The sequence below is a fragment of the Arachis hypogaea genome, chromosome 5 (assembly GCF_003086295.3).
Source record: "Arachis hypogaea cultivar Tifrunner chromosome 5, arahy.Tifrunner.gnm2.J5K5, whole genome shotgun sequence".
NCBI lineage: Eukaryota > Viridiplantae > Streptophyta > Magnoliopsida > Fabales > Fabaceae > Arachis > Arachis hypogaea.
Window position 1 is genome coordinate 97,612,493 of NC_092040.1, and position 23,141 is coordinate 97,635,633.

A 23,141-nucleotide genomic window follows, 5' to 3' on the forward strand; every position below is an offset into this window, starting at 1 on the left:
TATACAATTGAAGCACAAACTCAGCACTATCAAGATTGGGAGTTCTGTGAATGAGTATGTACTTGCCTTAAAAAGCACCATAGACGCGTTAGCATCGGTTGGAGAACCAATGAGAGAGAGCGACCATGTCAATGCAATTTTAAATGGCCTAACAGAGGAATATGGATTTGTAATCACTTCAGTAGTTGCAAGACCAGTAAGTATCACAGTTGGTGAGCTCGAAGCACTTCTTCTAACACACAAAAGCATGCTTGAAAGGTTCAGGAAACCAGAATCTTTTGTCCAGGCCAATCTTGCTCACACAAGAGGTGGAGGATTCAGAGGAGGCTTCAGGGGTGGAAGATCAGGTAGAGGAGGAATATTTTCATACAATGACTACAATAGGATCGATTCAGGACAAGGACGATTTCAGAATAGCAATTTTCAAGGCAATCAAAGTAATTCAAGATCTGCTGCTCAGTATAGTGACAACACAAGATTTACACAAAGAGGCTACAATGAAACTTCAAGATTGGTGCAAAATGATGATATGAACAATAGAAAAATGGTGAACGGTGAGAGGCCTGTGTGTCAAGTATGTGATAAGATTGGTCACACTGCTAATAATTGCTGGTACAGATATGAGAAAGATAACAGGTATGGAAGAGCTAATTCAAGATCTGAGCCCAATTCACAAAACTTACAAGCGAGCTCTCAACCTCAGGCACTGCTAGCAACTCCTTCTACTATCCAAGATCCAAACTGGTACCTGGACTCGGGGGCTACTCATCACATGACTTCAGATCAGCAAAATCTGATGGAAGGATAAGTCTATGAAGGGACAGATCAAGTGATTGTAGGAAATGGGCCAGATTTGCAAATTAATCTTGTTGGAAAATCTCTTTTTAAATCTGATTTGAGCAATAGGGATTTTATTCTGCAAAAATTATTGCATGTGCCTGACATCACTAAAAATTTGTTGAGTGTATACCAATTCTGCTGTGACAATGTAGTATACTTTGAGTTTCAATCTGATAAATGTTGTGTCAGATCCCAGGGAACCAGGGAAGTAGTAATCTAGGGAGATGTTGAAAATGGAATGTACAAATTCCTTCATTTCACACCAGCAACCAAATCTGCCTATGTCTCAACTTTGTGCAACAAGGATAGCTTCTTGCTTTGGCACAATAGGTTGGGGCATCCCTCCAATAGTGTAGTAGCCACTGTTCTGAAATCTTGTAATAGCAATGTTCAATTTGATTCCAATAAGTCAGTATGTGAAGCCTATTGTGCAGGAAAATCCCATCAATTGTCCTTTCCTATTTTTGATTCTGTGTACACAGCTCCACTTCAACTTGTGTATTCTGACATTTAAGGCCCTGCCCCTACACCTGACACTAATGAAAACTTCTATTTTTTTGTTCATTGATGTATTTTCTAAATTTTCTTGGTTGTACCTTATCAAGGCAAGGTCTCAACTCAAATCAGTATTTACCTCTTTCCAACGTATGGTTGAATTGCAATTAGATACTAAGCTAAAAATATTACAAACTGATAATGCTGCTGAATACACAGTTTAGAAAAAGAATTACAGGCATGGGGCATCATACACAGGTTCTCATGTCCTTACATACATCAACAGAATGGTAGTGTTGAAAGGAAAAACAGACATGTAGTAGAGAAAGGATTATCAATGCTGGCTGGAGCTGGCATATCTACCAAATACTGGGAAGATGCCTTCTCTTCAGCAGCAAATCTCATCAACCAACTCCCTACACCAACACTGGACAATGAATCACCTATGGAGAAGCTCTTTGGAAAGAGGCCGAATTATGACAGCTTAAAAGTGTTTGGCTGTCTGCGTTTCCCTCATCTAAGGCCCTACAACAAGCACAAGTTAGATTTTTGCTCTGCTCCCTTTGTGTTCATAGGATACAACTCAGCACATAAGGGCTACAAATGCCTTACATAAAGTGGCAAAATAGTGGTGACCAGAGATGTAGTCTTTGATGAAAATAGATTCCTTTTCAAAGAGGAAAATTTTCTGATCAGCAAGCTAGAAAATGAGAATCCAGACACCACTCAACATGCTACACCAAGAATATCTCTGCTGCCAAGTCTCATACCTCAACTGAATCCTCCAACCTCACCTCAGCCAACCACAACAAACACTAGCACATCTTCAACTTCAGCTCTATCGCCTAACACATCACCTATAAATCCCACACCACCACCTGAAATCTCTCACCACCAGCCAGTAACACAACCTATAGCACCATCTAGTCTTGCAATTTCAATTCCCATCTCTGACCTAGAAGTTGTCCTACCAGCACTACCAGATGATGCTGTTCAAACAAGACACTACAGTGTACATCCTATAATCACAATAAGTAAGAATGGCATTTTCAAGCCAAAATCCCTCCAAGCCACTATTGAGCCTAGAAATGTCAAAGAAGCATTAGCTCAGCTTGAGTGGAAGAAAGCTATGGATAGTGAGTATTAAGCTCTAATGAAGAATCACACATGAAAATTGGTACCACTGCCACAAGAGAGAGAAGCCATTGAAAGCAAATGGGTGTTTAGAGCCAAGTACAATGCTGATGGCTCATTGCAGAAGTACAAGGCTAGGTTAGTTGCACAAGGGTTCTTCCAAAGGCCTGGGTTTGATTTTAATGAAATGTATAGCCTAGTAGTAAAGTCAACCTCAATAAGAGTAATTCTCACAGTAACATTGTCAAATGGGTGGAATATTAGGCAACTAAATGTCAATAATGCATTTCTTCATGGAGACTTAAGTGAAGATGTCTATATGAGGCAGCCTCAAGGATATGTCATGGGAGATGGCAGCCTAGTTTGCAAACTCACCAAGGCACTGTATGGGCTAAAACAAGCACACAGGGTCTGGTATCACAAACTTTGCACAGCGTTTCATCATTTGGGTTTCACTGCTACAAAGTCAGATGTTTCAGTGTTTTCCAGGTTTACAAGAGGAGCTAGCCTATTTGTTCTGGTGTACGTTGATGATATTATACTGACAGGATGTCCAAAAGAAGAAATCAGCCAAGTAATTCAATAGTTAAACAACAAATTTACCCTCAAAGACATCAGTGATCTACACTACTTCCTGGGATACAGGTCTCGAAAACTTCCAATGGTGGACTACTGCTCACTCAAGAAAAATATGTGAAGGACTTGCTCGTCAAGGCTAGAATGGTAGGATGCAAGCCTTGCAAAATCCCTTTACCCTCATCAGTCAGAATCTCAAAATTTGGAGGGGCCAACTTTGAAGATCCCAAACTATACAGGTCTGTAGTTGGAAGCCTACAATATCTGACCATTACAAGGCCAGAATTGGCCTATGCTGTGAGTAAAGTGTCACAATTCCTCCATAACCCTTTAATTGAGCATTGGAAGCTGGTTAAGAGAATTCTTAGGTACACTAGTGGGACTTGCAACTATGGACTGCACTTTGCACCAGCATAACAACATGCAATTCACTGCCTATAATGACCAGGAAGTCTACAGGAGGCTTTTGTGTGTTCTTAGGCAAAAATCTCATTTCATGGAGTGCAAAGAAGCAGACTGTTGTGGCAAAGTCTAGCACTGAGGCTGAGTATAAAGCCTTGGCATATTTGGTAGCTAAACTAATATGGCTCAAAAATCTGATGATTGAATTAAGAGTTGATGTTCTAGGTCCTCCCTGATGTATTGTGATAATGTCAGTGCAGTGTTACTGGCAGCAAACCCCATTTTACACTCAAAGTCAAAGCACTTTGAAACTTATCTCCACCTTGTTCGAGATAATGTAACAAAGAAAATAGTAAATGTTAGTCACATCCCTGGTTCAATACAAGCAGCATATGTGTTTACAAAAGCTCTCCCGCATTCTTGCATTCTTGTAACACGAAACGGGCCAAGTAGTGAAGAAAGAAGATTGAAGTCAGAAGAGTTAGAAACTGAGAGCCATGAGGAGAAGAATTTCAAGTATGAAGAAGACTCAAAACTGGTGGAAGAAGTAGAAGAATCTCAAAGCAGGGACAATGACAGAGTAATGGTGCATTCAGGCAGTTAAGGCTTCTGCTGTGCATTCAGTTAAAGTCAGTTGGTCAGTTAGATATTGCAGTTATGAGTGACAGGCTGGACTTCAGTTAATTAGTTTCATCCTGTTAGCTTTTTCAATCAGTTAGTTAAACACCCCTTCCAACTGTTCTTATATATATATACTATACTGTAAAGCAAGTATGATGAATCATTAACAGAATACAACAGAAATTTACTCTACTCTTCTCTCAACTCTTCTCTCTTCTTTCTCTTCTTCTTCTCTAGTAAGGTCTAGTACCTTTCATATATATTGAATTTTAAATATGTTTTTGTAATAAAAATATTATTTATATATTAAAATTAGTAATTAAAATTAATTATTATATTTTTTATATAAATACATATATTATTTAATTTATTTTAAATATATATTTTATATTTTAATATATATTTTATATTAATAACTAATTTTAGTAACTAATTTTAATATATATGTAGTTTAATTGTATTTGTAAACTTATATTGTGTGTATGTAGTTTTTTTCTGTCAAAAAAAAAATTTCAACAGAGGAACTCGTTTCCTTTTTCGTTTTTAGTTCAATCATTTTAAGAGGGGCCAGTAGAGAAAAAGAATTTGTGGAAAATAATGAGAGGTTGGGAATGTGGGACACTCTTTGCCTTCTTTTCTCAACTATTATTTTAGCATGTGTTGTGTTGTGTGTCACAAATCAAAATGTGATGCATATATAGTCATAGAAATATCACAAAGAATTGGTCACAACTTACAAGTAGGACCTAGTGTTCAATTTGATCACGTTAATTAACTCTTAAGAAGAGAGGATCTTCTTTAATGCGGTATATATAAATGATAAAAATGGTGTTTATATGGAAGTGAAGAAATGGAGCTATATCTTAATTTCTAGTAGCAAAAGGCCAGATAAGAACGAGTTGATTGAAGCTAGGCTTTCTTTGGTTGATTTATTTTTCTATGAAATAAGTGGAACATATTATAACCAGTAAAGAAAAAAAAAGGGGGGAATATCCTTTTCTGAGATTTGTGTCCACATTTTGCATTCGGTTTATGAAATTTTGAGAAAGTCTAGAAGGTAGTATTTTTATTAAAATTTAATTATTATTTAATAAAAAAAAAATCTTATACCATTAAATATAATTTTATATTATTAAAAATTAATAATAATTAATTGATGATTACAAATTATAAATTTATTAAGTGCCTAACACTCTTCATGAAATTTTTATGCTATCCGTTTCTTTTCATATTTCCATACTAATATATTAAAATAATTACGCTTGCATTATATAGATAAGTATTTATCGGCTGCATAAGATAAACGAACCAATAATATAATAGTATTTAATTCGTATTGTTTCTATACCTGTGAATTTGCTTCGACCTTTCGCTATCAAACTTTATAAATAATAATTTTTTTTGGTTAACAAATATTCAAATAATAAATATTTTACTTAGATGGATTGTAGTCGTTAGACAAATTGGCAAGAACCTAAGCTTGTACCAAAAGAAAAAAAAAGAAAAAAAGGATAAAATATCTTGATGCCATCATGGATAGACAGCTCACATGTGATTTGGAATATAATTTAACGTTCTATTCTTCAGAAACTGCATAAATTATTGATACAATTGTCCAAGAGTAAACTAGTGATGATAATTTTAAAAGTAAAAGATGTAAATTAACTTGGTATTTGTTAAATATTGACTTATTCGACAAAATTATTATTTAAAATAAGTTGTTCATTAAGTATTTTTATTGAATATTTTAAATAATTTTACAATCTTTAATAAAAATTGAGTTAATTTATATTTTTATGGTCGAAATAGTAATTTATGGTCGAAATTATTATAGAATTTATGTATCTCAAAATAAAAGTCACACTATATCTCATATTAATAAAATAACATTAGCAAACAAATATATAGAAAATGAGTCATATTATTATGGATTGGAATTTCTCTATTTAAAGTCATTTTCTGATTAGGCCCCTTATGTAAACCCACATGTTAATCATTGATAATTACTTATCAGCCAAATATAATTTTAGACGCGTGGATCCAGATCGCTTAGTATTTTACTATTTTCTTGTTTCGTCATGCTCTTATATTATCATATCATCGTGTGCCATCCATGTATTACTATTATATTATACCATGTTCAAAAGATTTGGTCAACAGAAGATGGTTTAGCCTTTCCAATAATCCTTGTTGGCAATCATTTTTTATAATTAATAATCAGGATAACAATAAAAGGCATGAGACTTGCAAGTTAAAGCCACATTTAGCTCAGCATTAATATACATATTAATCTTATCTTGGGGGAAGGAATTTAAATAATTATTGTATATATCTTGATATATATGCAATTTCTTCGTTGATTATTTTTCTCCAGGATGCAAGACAATAATTGTGATCATCATCGAGAAGAGAAGATGAAGCACCACCATGATTACTACTACCCACTTCCTGGTTCAGATTGTTCTGCTGCAAAAACTGATGAAGCAGCTGAATCAAGCTTCTACAGGCAGCACATATCAGAAGAAGAAGAGAGTATTTCAAACCAAAGAAGCATCTCTCATCTCAACAACTATGCGCTTGCCGGTGCTATTTTGGCTTCCACAAACTCCATTCTCTTAGGCTACGGTCAGTTTTTCTTCAATCACCATTCTGCAAATTCAGCATATAATAAATCAAATTGAATAAGAAAGATTATGTGTATGCAGATATTGGAGTGATGAGTGGTGCTGTGATATACATAACAAAGGATCTCCACATCAATTCAGTTCAAGTTGAAATCCTTGTTGGCTGCTTGAATGTGTGTTCATTGATTGGTTCTCTAGCCTCTGGAAAAACCTCTGATGTGATTGGAAGAAGGTACACAATAGTCCTAGCAGCAGTTACATTCTTCATAGGTGCCTTGTTAATGGGGCTAGCACCTTCATTCCCATTTCTCATGGCCGGCCGTGTTGTCGCCGGCATAGGTGTTGGCTTCTCCCTCATGATTGCCCCTGTCTATGTCGCCGAGCTCTCCCCGGCTCTCACTCGCGGCTTCCTCACTTCCCTACCTGAAGTTTTCATCAATCTTGGCATTCTTCTTGGTTACATATCTAACTATGCTCTATCAAGCCTTCCATGTACCATCAATTGGAGACTCATGCTTGGCCTTGCAGCAATTCCGGCCGCTTTTGTAGCATTCGGCGTCTTATTGATGCCTGAATCGCCTCGTTGGCTTGTGGTTAAAGGAAGGTATTACTAAAGATGTTACGACTTTTATAAATATTACGTGCACACTAAAAATCAGTTACTAAACCGGCAGATATTTATGTATAACTAATTTTTAATTTTTAATGTGTATTTGTATTTTAACATATATTCTATAAAAGTAAGTATAGATGGGTGTAAAACTTAAGACAGTTAAAATTAGTTACTTGTTAGTTACTGTTAGTGTATTAATTAGTTACTTGATGGTTACGGCATTAAAGATAAATCAACACTTTCACTATTTAGTAAATTTTCTGATGAGCACAATTCTCAACAGGTATGAAGAAGCGAGAGATGTTTTGATTAGAACATCAGAGAGCAAAGGAGAAGCAGAATTAAGGCTTTCTGAGATATCAGAAGCTGCAGATTCTTCTAGAAATGAGAGTAATGGAAAAGGGGTATGGAAGGAATTGCTTGTTACACCTTCTAGGCCTGTGTTGAGGATTCTTGTTGCTGCCATTGGAGTTAACTTCTTCATGCAAGCTTCAGGGAACGATGCTGTGATGTATTATAGCCCTGAAGTGTTCAAGGAAGCAGGGATCAATGGTGAGAAGGAGCTTCTGTCTGTTACAATTATAATGGGATTTGCAAAGACATGCTTTGTTTTCTTGTCATCATTGTTCTTGGATAGGTTTGGGAGGAGGCCCATGTTGTTGTTGGGCTCAATTGGGATGGCAGGCTCATTGTTTGTATTGGGCCTGGGCTGTAACTATCTCCAATTCTCAGATGAGAAGCCCTTATGGGCCATAGCAACGTGTGTGGTTGCTCTTTGTTCAAGTGTGTCATTCTTCTCAATTGGGCTTGGGCCCATTACTTGGGTGTACTCATCAGAGATATTCCCTTTGAGACTGAGGGCCCAAGGTTCAAGCTTGGCTATTTCAGTGAACCGTTTGATGAGTGGGGTGGTGTCTATGACTTTTCTAAGCATTTCAGAGGCTATTACTTTTGGGGGAATGTTTGGTGTGCTTGCTGGTGTAATGGTGGTTGGGACAATATTCTTTTATTTTTTTCTTCCAGAGACCAAAGGAAAAAGCTTAGAGGAGATTGAAGCATTGTTTGAAGATGAAGGAAACACTAGTTTGAGACTAAGGTGAATGCAACTTTGGTCAAAACTCGAGTTTCATTATATTGTGAACATATAAGATCATGGATATAAAAAGGGTGCGTGCTGTTGTCAACAGTGTTGACAAATATTGCAATTTTGTGGGGTTTTTTTGTTGTTTTGTGAAGGAATTCATTTTAGACAAATTTGTTGATATCATGTACTATTTATCGCTTAGCAATTGCATAGTGCATTAAAAATATAAGGAAAGTAACAAAGACGTGTTACTGTTACACCGTGCATAGTATAAGATAAAATGAACATGTAAGAATGTCTTTTGGATTTATTCATTTTTATTGTTGGATAAATGTGTGACCAAGGTTAGATTGGTTGAGCATTATTGCAACATGCATTGGATATATATATAGACTTTGTAGAGTAACGATCACATAATTAGTTGTTCTCCCCATGATTAAATGGGTGATCTATTGCAGCATTTGTCAAAACTCAAGAGTTTGGCATATTCTTGAACAAAGACGAAAAAAGAGCGCTATTTTGGTAAGAAATTGGCAATTACATGAAGTAAATATTCTTTTTGTCTCTAATTGTTTGTCTAGGACAAAGCAATCTTCCACAAATCAAAAATTCTTAACCAATTTTCAATCATTTAAATAATTGGTTTAATCGATTCTCAATTATTTGGTCTGACCTGTAATGTATCAGAAATTGCTTAGACCAATGTTATTGATTTTGTGATTATAAGATACATCAATATGGAATTTCATGATGTCCAAATATTGGATCCCCTTAATAATTATGGATTCAATGTACAAATAAAGTGTCTTATCAAATCAAAATCAGAGTATCTCCATAGCTTATTTACGAAGGCCATTCGTATATTCAGTTGTATTCTTGAGAATTAAGCACGAGCGTATTAGAGTGTATATATATGGTAGTTACAACTTCCATCATATTCGTAAATCTTGTTTGGACAAAGACAGGTTCCAACCTCGAAAGATGACGTGCCCAATTTTCCATTAATGCTGAGACTTATTTTGGAGGCTATGGTATCTGCTTCCATCCTTATCAGATTTTGATTTTGATGTGTGGTTGGTTTGTCTTGGTCACTGAAATAACCTATGCCAGTTGTTCTCTTTTCTCAATCATGTTCCAATATTAGTTGTTCTAACTAGCTACTATACCTTTCTTATTACTTTCTTACTTGCATTGTGTATACCACTACTACTAAATTTGACTAATACATATGCCTAACTTAGTTGGCTACCGTCAATGGAGCAGTTTTTTTTTTAAGAAATATTTTATACATAAAAATAGCCTAAAAATATTTGCAGATAAAAGAAAAAATATTATATTTAAATTTATAAAAGAAAATAATTTCATGTTGAGCTACAGACTAGAGGTGAGTATTAGAGTATAATTAAGATCAATTATATCAATTAGCATTATTTAGCACCTATAAATATATACAACTTGAATAGACATATTTCTCTATTACTCTCTCTTATCATTTTCTAACATGATTTCAGAACACATAGTATCCTCCTTGAAAAGGACATGTTATTTTTCTTCAACCGTATTTTTCATATTTTTCTTTCGTTACTTATTCTCATAAAGAAACCATATGTTTTTAGTAACCTTTTGATAGTTTGTTACTTTTCAACAATTTTTCAACAATTTGCCATTTTTCAGTAGTTTTTCGGCAGTTGGTCACTCTTGTGGTAGTTTCGTTTGCATCTGTTCTATCAGTTTATGTATTTAAATAAGTTTTAAACTTAAGTTGTCATTGGATATTAGAGTATAATTGAGATCAATTAGCATTATTTAGCACATCTGAATATTTATTATAGAATATTATGTCTTTATCATTTCGATTGTCTTAACACCTATAAATATTTTTCTATATTATATCATTTTGACACAACTTAAATACACATAAATTTTTTCTTTATTCTTCTCTCTTACTTTTCTAACAGTAAGGATAAATTTTGATTACAAAAAATATTAACAAAATATAAGATATGTTTAATTTTAGATAAGGCATAATTTTGCTTTTTGTTAGTTTGTTAAATGTTCAGAAGTATAATATAATATTTGATAATACTAAAAAAATAAAAAAATTAATTTAAATTTATTTTATTTAATATTTAGTTTGTTAAATGTTCAGAAGTATAATATAATATTTGATAATACTAAAAAAATAAAAAAATTAATTTAAATTTATTTTATTTAATATTTATTTATTATAGGATGTATTAAATAAAATTAAAAATAATAAATTTTAATAGTTTTTTATTAAAAGTTGTTGTTTTCCAATATTTTTAATATAAAATATCGAGAACTAAAGACATAATATGATTCAATTCATATTATCCAAGACCCAAATCAGCCAAAACCACAAGTACACCAAGAATCATTTGTTTTCTCAATAACATTTGTCGGTCCAAAATCTGTAGTATAGCTGTAATATCATTGACCAAAATATATAAGACAACACATGTCTAAGACTGCAAATAAAAACAAGAAGATTGCACTTATTTTCAATGGATTTTATTTATGCATATGACGTAAAGTGTTGACAACAAAGATATATACAATAAACAACAAAAAATACCCAACTCCCTGAGGAAGATGCCACTTTTTTCATAACTTCTTAAGCTTAATTAGTAGATAATAAATATATAGAAATTTCTAACTAAAGCTAGTTGGCAATCATATACATGTACTTTCTCCCTATGACTGAACACCATGGTAAATTAGAAATGTGATTGTCCCAATATAAGAAGAGAAATGTTATTTGTACATCAAAATCAGTCACTAAAATTAGTTATTAATATATTTGTGTATAAATATATACATGTGTAATTTAATTTATTTTTAATATATATTTATATTCCAGCATATATTTTATACTGATAGCTGATTTTGGTGGTTGATTTTGGTGTACACGTAACATAGCCCATAAAAATATATAATATCTGATTAAGAGAAAAGTTGGCATAAACTAAGCTATAGATAAGTAGAGATATCACAATAAATAATTAACTAGTTTTAAGACAAGTCCAATTCAACAACCACCCCCTAACCTTTCATTTCATTTTCACAAAGAGGCCTACACACCAACTCTACCATCAAAAGTAAAAGCAACGAAACTACTCACATTAGAAACCAGAATTTGGAATGGAGGATCATGTTAGTAAAATTTGGAATTATTCCATTGAATGATCCACTACTTTATTAAAGAAAAACTAAAAGTCTCTCTCTATATAGAAATCTTCTCTATTTGATATCATATCATCACCAACTACAACCTAAATAGAGACACATACATTATTAACACTACTTTCACACATCATATGATAGACAATTCTTGTGTGTGTCTTCTTTTTTTTTTTCCTTCTCTTCATCATATCATCTCAAATAATAATAATAATAATGCTGCTGAGAAGTTCAATTTCCAGCACCAAGAAGTTCTTCCAAAAAACCATAAAGAACTTCAAATCTTTCTTCTCTCCTCCGGAATACTACCAAAGGCTTCCAAAATCGCCGCCGCGGCCGCCTCACCACAATAACCATAACCCCTTCTCTTATCCCTTGGACATGGACACCAACACCACCACAAGTTATCAAGAATTGGGCTTGGATCATAATCATCATCACAATTACTACAACAGTGATTTCAATGAGGAATGGGACAATTCAGAACAAGAGAAGAAAGCAATAATAGTAAAGAGATCAAAACAAGCAGAAAAGAAGAAGAATCATCATAATGAGGAATATGGCAACAGAAATCAGAAGAAGAAAGATTGTTCATCATTCATAGTGGAAGAGAAGCTGAGGGAATTGGAGATGCTGGACATAAGCAATGTGGAATATGTGCTTGACATTGAAGAGGTTCTTCACTACTATTCAAGACTCACTTGCCCTGCATACCTTCAAATTGTTGATAGCTTCTTCATGCAAATCTATTCTGAGTTCTTTGCTCCTCCACTAATTATTTAACATCATCATCATCAGTGACGAGTTTAATTTCTTCTTAACTATATGGCTTTATATTTGTCATATATCTTTCCTTTAACTTGTTTTGAATTTACCCTTTTCAGATTGTTTTATTGGCTTCATGATTTATTATTAATTATTCTTAAGTTTTTCTTTTTATATTATGTGCATGGAATCATGGATGATAAACACATGTCTTTGTTTTCTGCTTCTTTGTCTAATTCATTATATATTTTTGATGATCAAATGTATTATATATATGCATGCCACACACTTTAGATAGAGAATTAATTAAGGATATATACTTCATCATTATAGTAGCTCTTTAATTTCAATTTCAAGATGGTTTTATCATTGCTTATATTATTGATATTATATTATATTTAAATATCAGTACTTAGAGGGAAAAAAATATTTTGAGTGTAAAAATAAAACCGCAACAAAAAATATTAATAATGTAAAGGAAAGTATTCATACAGAAGAGAATACATACAATATTTAGGTTTTAATTTTATTTATTTATTTATTTGTGGAAGATGCTGTCTCCTAATTCCTAACAACAATAAATTAGATAGATTTCAAGTACGGAAACAACTCTAATAACTCATATTAAGCGTGTAAGAACAAAATTTATACTATATAAGAGGCAATTGATGATGAAGAAAGGTACCAAATTCATGTTTGTAGTGTATAGATCAGAAATGCTTGACTTGCAAACATGCTAAGGTCTGAAATTGATAGTGTTTGCACGTTTCATATTTTTATATTCGAAAACATTAAGGTAGTAATACTTTTAGAATAAAAAATAAAAATGGGCTAATAATATTGATTTAGATGCAAAGTAAACATAAACGATATTAGTTATTTAATATTTTTCTTATATATAAAACTCTTTTATTAATTAAGAATCAAGTTTTTCTAAAGTTAAAGAACTTAATAAAATAAAAAAAAATTTAATCACGTTTGTATTAAGAGAATGGAGTAATATAAAAATTACAAAATATTATTTTTTATTTTTTATGTTATTATTTTATAATTTTTCTCTCAGAAAAAATTATGCACCCTATGATTATAGATTTATAGGACTAATTCTAGTTCAGACTCTGATTTTTTTTTTTTCCATTTTTTCATGAAAAGTCAATATTCTTGCTCACAAGTCACAACACATAAATTATCTTGGTGGAAACAAAGCTCAGTATTTGGGAGATCCTCTACTACACTACTACCATTATTTTTTTTTCAAGGCAGTACTATCCTTTTTTTTGGTTAGGGAAGGCAGTACTACCATTATCTATTCTACATGTGGTTGAAGTCTTTTAAGCCCATTAATTGAAAGCCCAGTTAGTATAGTATTCCCTTTACTTTTATTTATTACATGTGATCCATTTTCCATTTGGGCCATAGCCCAATATATGTGATGGTGATAGAGAGTAGCACAGAGTTGAGCTTGACTTTAAAATAAAAAACAGAGTAGAGTCGAGAACAATTATTCCAGTATTAGTAAACCAAAACCAACATGGTCGACTCTAGCCCACTTAAATAAATGTCGGAAGTTCGAATTCCATTTTATACATATAATAATCTATTGATCACTTGACCAACGACAAGCTTTTAAATAGAATTTCAAATTATACGATAGATTAATTCTTAACCTGTCAGATCGAGAAATATAGATAAAAAAATGCTGATCAAAAAAATAAAAAAAGGCACCAATGTTGGTGAAATGTAAATTAACGGCCAGATGTATCAGAAATTTGATCTATACAATTTATACTCACTGTGTCGATTTAAACAAGTGTGGCATTTCATAAATTAATAATTTGTGTTTGGAGTCCCGTATGTAACGTTAATTCCTTTCACCAACATTGTGTAAAAACTAAAAAGGCAAGGGACCATTGAATCCTTATTTATTAATGTGCTTGGCTCCTATTAAGACTACAAAAAATGTTAAGTGCAGCAATTTTTGTAATTTGTAGCCACTAAATAATCATTAATGATATTTTTAATGGTGTGAGATTTTATCTAATAGTATGAGATTACTCATTTTTTTTGCTAGTTATATGATGTTCAGAATTTAATAAAGTTACTGATCTGTTAAACTTTTCCTAAGACTATAACTTAGTTGATTTTTTGTTTGTTGGGTTTTTTTTTTTCAGTAATACATAAAAAAAATTTAAATTATCTTATTTAATATTTATTAAATATAACAGTAATTAATAAATATTAAATAAGACATACAAATTTTGAATTGTTTTATCTAAATTTTTTTCGTCTCTCAAATATTAATTTTTTTTCCAATTAGTATTCAGATTCATCATCACTATTTTAACATAGGGTATTTCTATTTCGTTTCATGACTCAAACTTAAGACAACTAAAAGAAGGCGATGAATTTCGCAATTTGCTTATATCAGATTGTTGATCTTGAATAATGTCAATGAAACAAATAAAATTGCCACATTGGGTTATTTAGAAAGAAAACAAAAGAATGACGCATAGGGTGAAAGATACGTCCAAAAGAGACGAAGATACAGGAGATATAATGGTTTATATATCTTTTTCTATTAATTTAAATTAAACTTTTAAAATAAATAATCTTGTGACAATTTATATGACTAGTAAAAAGTTAAAAAAAAATAATAATAAGAATCCTACTACCACACACTTGTGCACGCCCTCACACACGTACACTTTCTTATACACACAAATATTGAAGCTACAAATATTCATATTCTAAGAGATTAAATTTATAAATGTGCTTTTGGATTGAGTTAAAACAGAGAGTCAATTTCCACACTCTTAACCAAGCTAGCTAGCCTCATTCACAAGAAGATTCCACAAGTATCTAATCGATATTCCAAGAATATTGGGTCAATGTCACTAGCTAAGATAAGTAGTGATGAGTTGGATAGCGTTCCCTTTTCTTTTAAAGCAAACACTATGGCCTATGGGAGTGAGTTTCACTCTTGTCTCTCTCATGTGCCTCTCTTATGGTAAAATCGAATAGACTTCTACTATATATGCTACTATTGCTTTAGAGCATTATTAATGGAGCTTGCATGATACATTGTCACTTCTCTTCCGTCCGTTAAAAAGCTCCACATGCAATTTAAGAAACCAAAAAAAGTTGACTAGTTGACTAGCTATAATTTATATCTTCGACTTAAGTGTTATCATGTTCTACTATATATGTAACTTATTCTCATCAATAACTTCTCCCTTCTTTATAATATTCTTCGCATCTGCCTAGCTATATATCTACAAGTTAAATGTGTATGTATATATATATGGTGAATGCTATGGTGTCTAAGACATGGTGCCTAACTTATTAAAAAAAGTATGTGGAGTGATTGATCACAATATACAAAAAGAAAAATTAGCTAGCTATAAAAAGCACAATTTTATTTTATGAAATAAATATTTATAGAATTTTGTTAATGTTTAAAAGGTTTAATTAAAATTAAAAATATATTTTTTATTATTTAGATTTTTTAATTTGATCATATTTTTTATTTTAAATTAAAAATATTGTCTAATAATAAAAAATTATGACACTAAAAAATAATATAACTAAAAAATCATGCTTTCAAATTTAAAAAATAACGATTTTTTATAAATTATATATAATAAAAATTATTTTATGAAAATAAATTTAGATACCAATCTTTTCAATATCCTTATTATACGTAGTATACTTAACCACGATGGAATGCACCAATATAAGAGAACAAGTTCTTTTTTTAATAATCTAAATAATAAGTTAAAAAATAAAAGTTAATTTTAATTTTAAATATTAAATTTTGAATTAATTAAATATAATTTTGTTTTGAATTTGACTTTTAACAACAACAAATCCTTTCCCTCACATTCGCATTGCGCCCCATCCCTGCTCATACATTCGTACTTCGTCGCGCCTCTCCAATTGTTGTACGCAGTCTAATCTCGTCATGCGTGCCTCCAACGTGTTGCTGCAAGCAGCCCAACTTCGTCCTCTATTGTGCCGCGGTGACTGTTTTTGCCCCTCTCGCCTCCATCGCACCGCCGCAAGCAATCTAATTTTGTTCTACATCGATCGCACATGCAGATCTTTATTTTTCATGCACGCAGTAATTGTCTCTGTCTCCTTTCATTGCACCGTTGCAAGCAGCCTAGTTTCGTCCTCTATCACACATGCGGATGTTTATTTTTCATGCAAATGAAATTTTTGTTTGTAATGCAAATGAAATGTTTGTTCTTCATGCAAATAGGATGTTTGTTCTTAATATAGAACGACTCACCTGCACTCAGGGTTGGTAACGGCAGGAGACGACAGCGCTTGGAAATTTTTTCGCTGGCGAGGAGGGACTGCGAGCTGGTAGTGATGGATCCAAAAAATTTTATTAGTGAAAACAAAATATACATAACTATACCTGAATTTTTACCTTAATATATTTGAACGAAATATATTACTCTTAGAAATAGAGGCAACAATCACGTATTCACATAGTCAGTGAAGCAAAGCAGTATTTAGGATAAGAAATGGATGACGATATTAAATATTTAGATTACTTGAACAATTTTTTAATCGGGAGAAAGAGAGTTAGAGAATAGAAAAAAAAACAAAATTAAATGAAAACAACGTTTTGAGAAATTAAAAATGATTCAAATTGATTAGGTTAATATTATTAATTTTTTATATTATTTATTCAATTATTTTTATTAAATAATTATTATAATATTTTATAATATAATAAAAGGGTTTAATCTCTTTTTTTATTTGTATATAGATGTTGTGAACCAAAAAAATAAATAAAGTGAATGGGATCAAATTTATTTACTTTGTGGGGGTAAAGAAATATTTTTATTTATATACTATATATAAAATTTTTATTCATCATTGGGGACATTTGCCCCTACAGTGACCAATATAAATCCGTTCTCGCGTGTTAGGGTAGGCGACGGACAGTTGACTACGATAAAAAAAAAGTTTGGGATAAAAATGGAATTAGATGGTTAATGAATCTGAAATATAGCCTATTATTCGTATTGTTCATATCTTTCATTATTTATCTAGTAGTATTAATTATTTTGATCGAATATAATAGTGCAAGTGTTCCATAGTGTCGTTTGAAAGTGAAACTTAAGACCCGTATTCTTGTGCGTGCTATAGTACCATCAGATTTAGTTTTAGCCTATGCATGCTTTAGTTTGTCAGCTCTCTGCAGTAGCAACTTTGTTTTGTGTTTATTTTGTCTCCTATATAGCCTCTTCTCTCTTTATTATTATTATTATTATTATTATTATTATTATTATTATTATTATTATTATTATTATTATTATTATTATTATTATTATTATTATTATTGTTGCCGTTTAATTAGGAAACTATTTTTTTTTTGTATATACTGAAATCTGATAAGTTTCTTGTCATTTTCAAAATCAACACAAGAGTTATGTTCACTCGTTTTATTCATTTATCTCAAAAGGATAAAAATAAGTAAAAAAGAAGAAATATAGACATGATCATAATCTTGTAAAGAGATAACCCTAATCCCTATGGTAAAGTGAGCGAGAAATAACATGAAACGAAATTAGGGCATATCAATGCAAGATCCTAGAAGAGAAGAGGGGCCAAGAGGAGATAGAGAGATTTCACCAAAGTGGGTATCAAGTGCAACATCTCTTTGCTTTGGAATCCCAGAACATGTGGAGTGTGGATTGGAGTAAATGATTGAACAAGACAAGTTCATAGTGGTGGTCCATGCAACCAAATTACCATTTCCAATATCCTTAGCTTCCTTCTCTCCCTCCCTTTGCTATGCCCTCTTCAATAGAAATTAAAGAAAAGCTCCCAATGTTAAGTACCCATCTACCACACATTATTCTTTTTTCTCACTACTGGCTATATATATATCTTTCTGTGCAAAAATATATTTTTGCTCTTTATACTTCTTTTTTCTTTTTAGGTACATGTGGAGTGTGAGTCAATTTTTAATTGGGGTGTGTCACATCATGTATACATATATACATATATATTATGCCAATGCTAATATTTCTCCTCCTAAATGGTAGGTAATAAACGACATGATTTGTTTATTTATATATAGCATGATTGATTGAGATTAATATTCCATTGCTAATTAGAACAAAGCTTCCATTGGAAACTAATTAAAACTAGTTTGAGGAAGTAAATAATGTTTACAATGTATTATAAGGTCTAAAGGTTCTTACTTTTGGTACAAACTTTCTTAATTTATTTTTTAAATCAGTGTACTCTCATAGAACAATGGAGACATAAAGACAATCATAAACCTTATAATATTATTGATTTAGTTAAAAATGTTCTAAAATAGTTTTATTAAAGTGTACCTAGACGAAAAATTGTCTAAATACATTAACTTTTCAATAAATTAAAAAAATATTTGTTCTATGAAAAAAGAATAAATAACAATGAATGACTAAGAAATGGTATGAATTGGATTAGATCTAGTGACAGAAATAGGTTTGTTCTCAAATTCCAAAATGTTAATGTTGGCATAATGGAAAAAAAGATGAGATTATCAGAGATATAATTATTTATGTTATCTTTTTTTTATCAGCTTAATTTTTATCAGAGATATGATATTAAAGTTCTATGTCCAAAAGATTTAGAATTTGATTATTGGTAAATTCTAAAAATAAAAAAATAATATAAGTTAAATAAAAAAAGACCTATATAAAAATTAAGCAAAGTCAGACAAGACTTTTAATCATTAAAAATATAATTATTTATATTATTTTTTTTATTAATTTAAATTTTTTAAAAAATAGAACCATCACATAAATAATGAATTGAATTTCAAAGGCGCAAAGTAAGATTCGCCGAAATAATGGCGTTGTCTTGTAATGAGAAAAACATAAAAGATATTATTATTTATTGAACCACTTTTTAAATGGTCATTTTGATTTGATGTTCAGATATAAATATAATTACATTAAAGTCCTTTAATAAAAATTATTTTTGTTATTATTGAAAGAAAAAAAATTATAAGTATTATGGATCAGAATACTTTAAAAGAAAATCTACTTAGTTATTTAATAGTTAGTTTATTAAATCTTTTATACTCTAGAAAAAAATAAATACTTTAAAAAATATCAAAAATCAAGAATAAGCGAGAGGAAACTGAAAATAGAGGGAATAAAAAAAATTACGAGGATTGTATTATGATTGAATCATCATCAACAAGTAAAAACTCCAATATAATAACCTACAAAAAAATGCTAATAACAAAGCCAGTCCTAATTGTTGTAACTACTATGACTAGATAGCAAAGGGAAAATCAAAATCAGTTATATTGGTATACAAAAAAGAGCCACTCAGATAAAGACGATTAAAACGTCTTTTTTTAAAAATATTTGTTAGTAATTAAAATTTAACACATACAATCAATTAAATCGGGTTAATTTTTTATCAAAATTAAACTAGACAAATTAATTTAATCAAAAAATAATGAATCAAATCTTGAACTGGTTTAAATTAATATTATTTTTTATAAAAATGACTATAATACCCTTATTATAGAAAATGATTAAAATATTTCTATTATATATATTAATTTTAAAAATTCTAAATTCTAACTTTTTACTTCTCTGTCATTGTAGGGTTAGAATTTATAGTTTTTAAATATATATATATATATTCAAATTTTTTTATGAATAAAGTTCAACCAAATTAAACAACAAAACTTAAAATAATGATAATCATAACTGATTTTTGTTATATTAAACTAATTTAGTTGGATTTGGTTAATAAAAAAAAATTTAGATGTGTAGCATTATTATGTATATAAAATAGGAGTATTTTAGTCATTTTCTATAATAAGGGTATTGTAGTTATTTTCTATAAAAAAATAACATTAATTTAGACCGGTTCAAGATTTTATTCTCCATTTTTTCGATCAAATTAATTTATCTGGCCTAATTTGAACAAAAATAACATAGTTTAATCGATTATATGTGTTAAATTTTAATTATTAAAAATATCTTTAAAAAAAGACGTTTTAAACGTCTTTATTTGAATAGCTTCCATACAAAAATACTATTTGTATATCAAAATCAGTCACTAATATATCTATGTATAAATATATATGTGGTTTAATTTATTTTTAATATATATTTATATTTTAACATGTATTTTATACTGGTGACTATCTTTAGTAGCTGATTTTAGTGTACAGCAATTATTTGTTTAACATATTTTGTTGTATATCTCTACAGAATTGATACATCTCTACATTATACATATATATTATCTAAGTTTCTTTATATATATTTTTTCTTCGAACTAACACATCTTTGTTTGTATATATTATTTATATTTTGTTGTAATATCGTCATATCATTATGCTATTCCTTTTTTCATTAAAATGTGTCAATTTTCTGTTCACGGTGCACATTGCTTTCATCTATGCCCCTTCTAATATATAGGATAGGCTTTAGAAGGTTGTGTAGGTAGATGGCTAAAGATAGAGGAAGATGAGAGTGTACCCTAAGAATCTTAGCTTTAATGGCATCATATTTGCATTCTCTTTTATTATAATAATATAATAAGTACATAAGTAGGGCATGCACTCTCATGCATGTTCTACTCTGATTGCTTCTTTTGATTTCTATGGCCTCTGACGACTCGTCATGCTCACGCTCACACGCTTACAAGCCTGCATGTCTTGCCCTTTTCAATCTATACGTAATAAAGTTGCAAATAACACTTACACTTGATGCTTTTAATTTCTTGGAATTTTATTTATTCGGCAAAGATCTCTTTGTTTATCAATTAGGACTCTATAGATATCTATATATATGTATCATCATTCATGAGTCACTATTGTGTTACTATTAATGAATTCAAAGCGGAAATATAATGTCCTAGATTTGGGACACTCTTTTTTTAGGGTATACTTTTTTGGCTGCTATGCCTAGCCAGCTATGGAGGAATATGATATATATATATATAATTATATATGGGTCGTGTTGATGAGTTACCTGCTCATTCAAACTTCTATCTTCAATTATATATGATGTGCATGCAATGTCGCTGTTTTGTACCCTGAATGTTAGATTGCGTATGCGTCCCAAATCTTATATATATATAATTCTCAAATGGAACGTTATATAGTTTTCTTTTGTAATTAGGGTTTCAAAGTTATTCTTATCTAATGAAGACTTGCTTTTTTTTTTGTTTATGCTGGCGATAAAGATTGTTAGAGGTATAATTATTTATATATTTTTTTTATTAGTTTAAATTTTTAAAAGAAGTAATTTTATGATATGACATCAGAATTTATATAATTAAAAAGTTTAGAGTTCAAATATTTGTTATTCTTTAAAAAAATTAGTATCAGGTAAATAAAAAAATCTATATATATAAATTAAAATTTATCAAACTCAAAAGACATTTTACATAAAAAACGTGTTAAAAATATAATTTGAGAGAAATAATTTTATAATTTAAGATTAATAATTTTTGATTTAGAGAATTAGAATTTAAGATAAATAAAATAATTTTAATTGATGTTAACTGAAAAATGTTGATTACCTAACATCACTCTTTAGTCTTTATAAAAAAGATTAGTCTCATGTTTTTCCTTTAAGCTGTTGGCTCCTTTCCACACACAGTTGGAACATCAGCTTCCATTTTACCGAGTTTTTAACTTGAAGGACTATTAGTATTTTCTATACCAATATTGTTAGACATAACCCTATGGAAACCCCATAATTTGAAAAATATATGGAGCCTAGCATAATTAGATTGAATTTATCCTATCCTTATCTTTCATTCAAGTGTTTCATTTTGACTTGTTCATATTTAGTGCTAAAGTAATGCAAACTCATTATTAATTTGTTGGAGATTCAAATTCAAAACGTCATCTGATATTTCAGTTGTGTTAGGGGTGGAATAACTTTTTGTATGTAAAATGGTTTTTCAGTATAAGAAAAAAAAAAAAAACAAGTGGCTACGCACACAGAAATATGTTTTTATGTGAATACAATAGATAAGATAGATATAGACATGTTGGAGTTTAGTAAAATATATTAAACTATTTATTATTGGTTCTCAATTAATATTTTTATATATAAATATTTTTTATGTAATTTAAAAAATATTTAACTTATTAATTTAAATTTTTTCTATATTTTATAATGATAAAATATCCAAAAAAAATTTATTACGTTAATAATAAATATATACTTTATATTCTTATTGTTATTATTTGAATCAACTAAATTATTATAATTAATTTTTATATATAATTATAATAATTATTAAAGATTATTTTAGTAAAATAGGTTCAAAATATGTTATTTTAATCTTATAAAAAAAGAATATATTTATTTCATAAATAATGAAGAATAAAATATTATTTTTTAATCATTTATTTAATCATTTTAAAGGATTAAATTATTAAATAAAAATATATAAATAATCAAATATCTAATTATTTTATGACACTGGAGAAGTATATTTTAAATAGTTATTATGAATTACATCAATACACGCTATAGTAGTACACAAAACAAGATATTTTATTGAATTATTTCTGTTGCTGCATTATGTGTATAAGAATGAAGATTTTGACACAATTGAATTGGTCATTAAATCGATAGAGATAAATATTTAATAGTTTAAATATTTAATTAAAATTTAATACAAATTGCAATCACATACAATAAAAGAATATTTATGCATATAATATATATTAAAAAATTAAAGTAAATTGAGTTTTTATATGGTATTATATTAAAGATATAGAAAA

At 30.0% G+C, this 23,141-nt stretch overlaps 2 protein-coding genes across 2 annotated transcripts; both read left to right on the top strand.

Moving 5' to 3' along the window:
- Window positions 1-4,866: 4,866 nt before the first annotated feature.
- LOC112802148 (probable polyol transporter 6) lies at window positions 4,867-8,646 on the top strand. The gene is made up of 3 exons (XM_025845212.3): window positions 4,867-6,693; window positions 6,774-7,296; window positions 7,589-8,646. Exons 1-3 carry the CDS (start codon window positions 6,444-6,446, stop codon window positions 8,403-8,405), a joined length of 1,590 nt encoding a protein of 529 aa, XP_025700997.1. The 5' UTR covers window positions 4,867-6,443; the 3' UTR covers window positions 8,406-8,646.
- A 2,826-nt stretch (window positions 8,647-11,472) lies between these two features.
- On the top strand, window positions 11,473-12,612 carry LOC112803826 (uncharacterized). Its single transcript, XM_025847285.3, has one exon. It carries the CDS (start codon window positions 11,807-11,809, stop codon window positions 12,371-12,373), a length of 567 nt encoding a protein of 188 aa, XP_025703070.1. The 5' UTR covers window positions 11,473-11,806; the 3' UTR covers window positions 12,374-12,612.
- Window positions 12,613-23,141: the final 10,529 nt, after the last annotated feature.

Coding starts and splice junctions, on each gene's coding strand:
- LOC112802148 (XM_025845212.3), top strand. CDS start 6,444: ATGCAAGACAATAATTGTGATCATCATCGAGAAGAGAAGATGAAGCAC. Junction 6,694..6,773: donor CTCCATTCTCTTAGGCTACG/GTCAGTTTTTCT, acceptor ATGTGTATGCAG/ATATTGGAGTGATGAGTGGT. Junction 7,297..7,588: donor TGGCTTGTGGTTAAAGGAAG/GTATTACTAAAG, acceptor AATTCTCAACAG/GTATGAAGAAGCGAGAGATG.
- LOC112803826 (XM_025847285.3), top strand. CDS start 11,807: ATGCTGCTGAGAAGTTCAATTTCCAGCACCAAGAAGTTCTTCCAAAAA.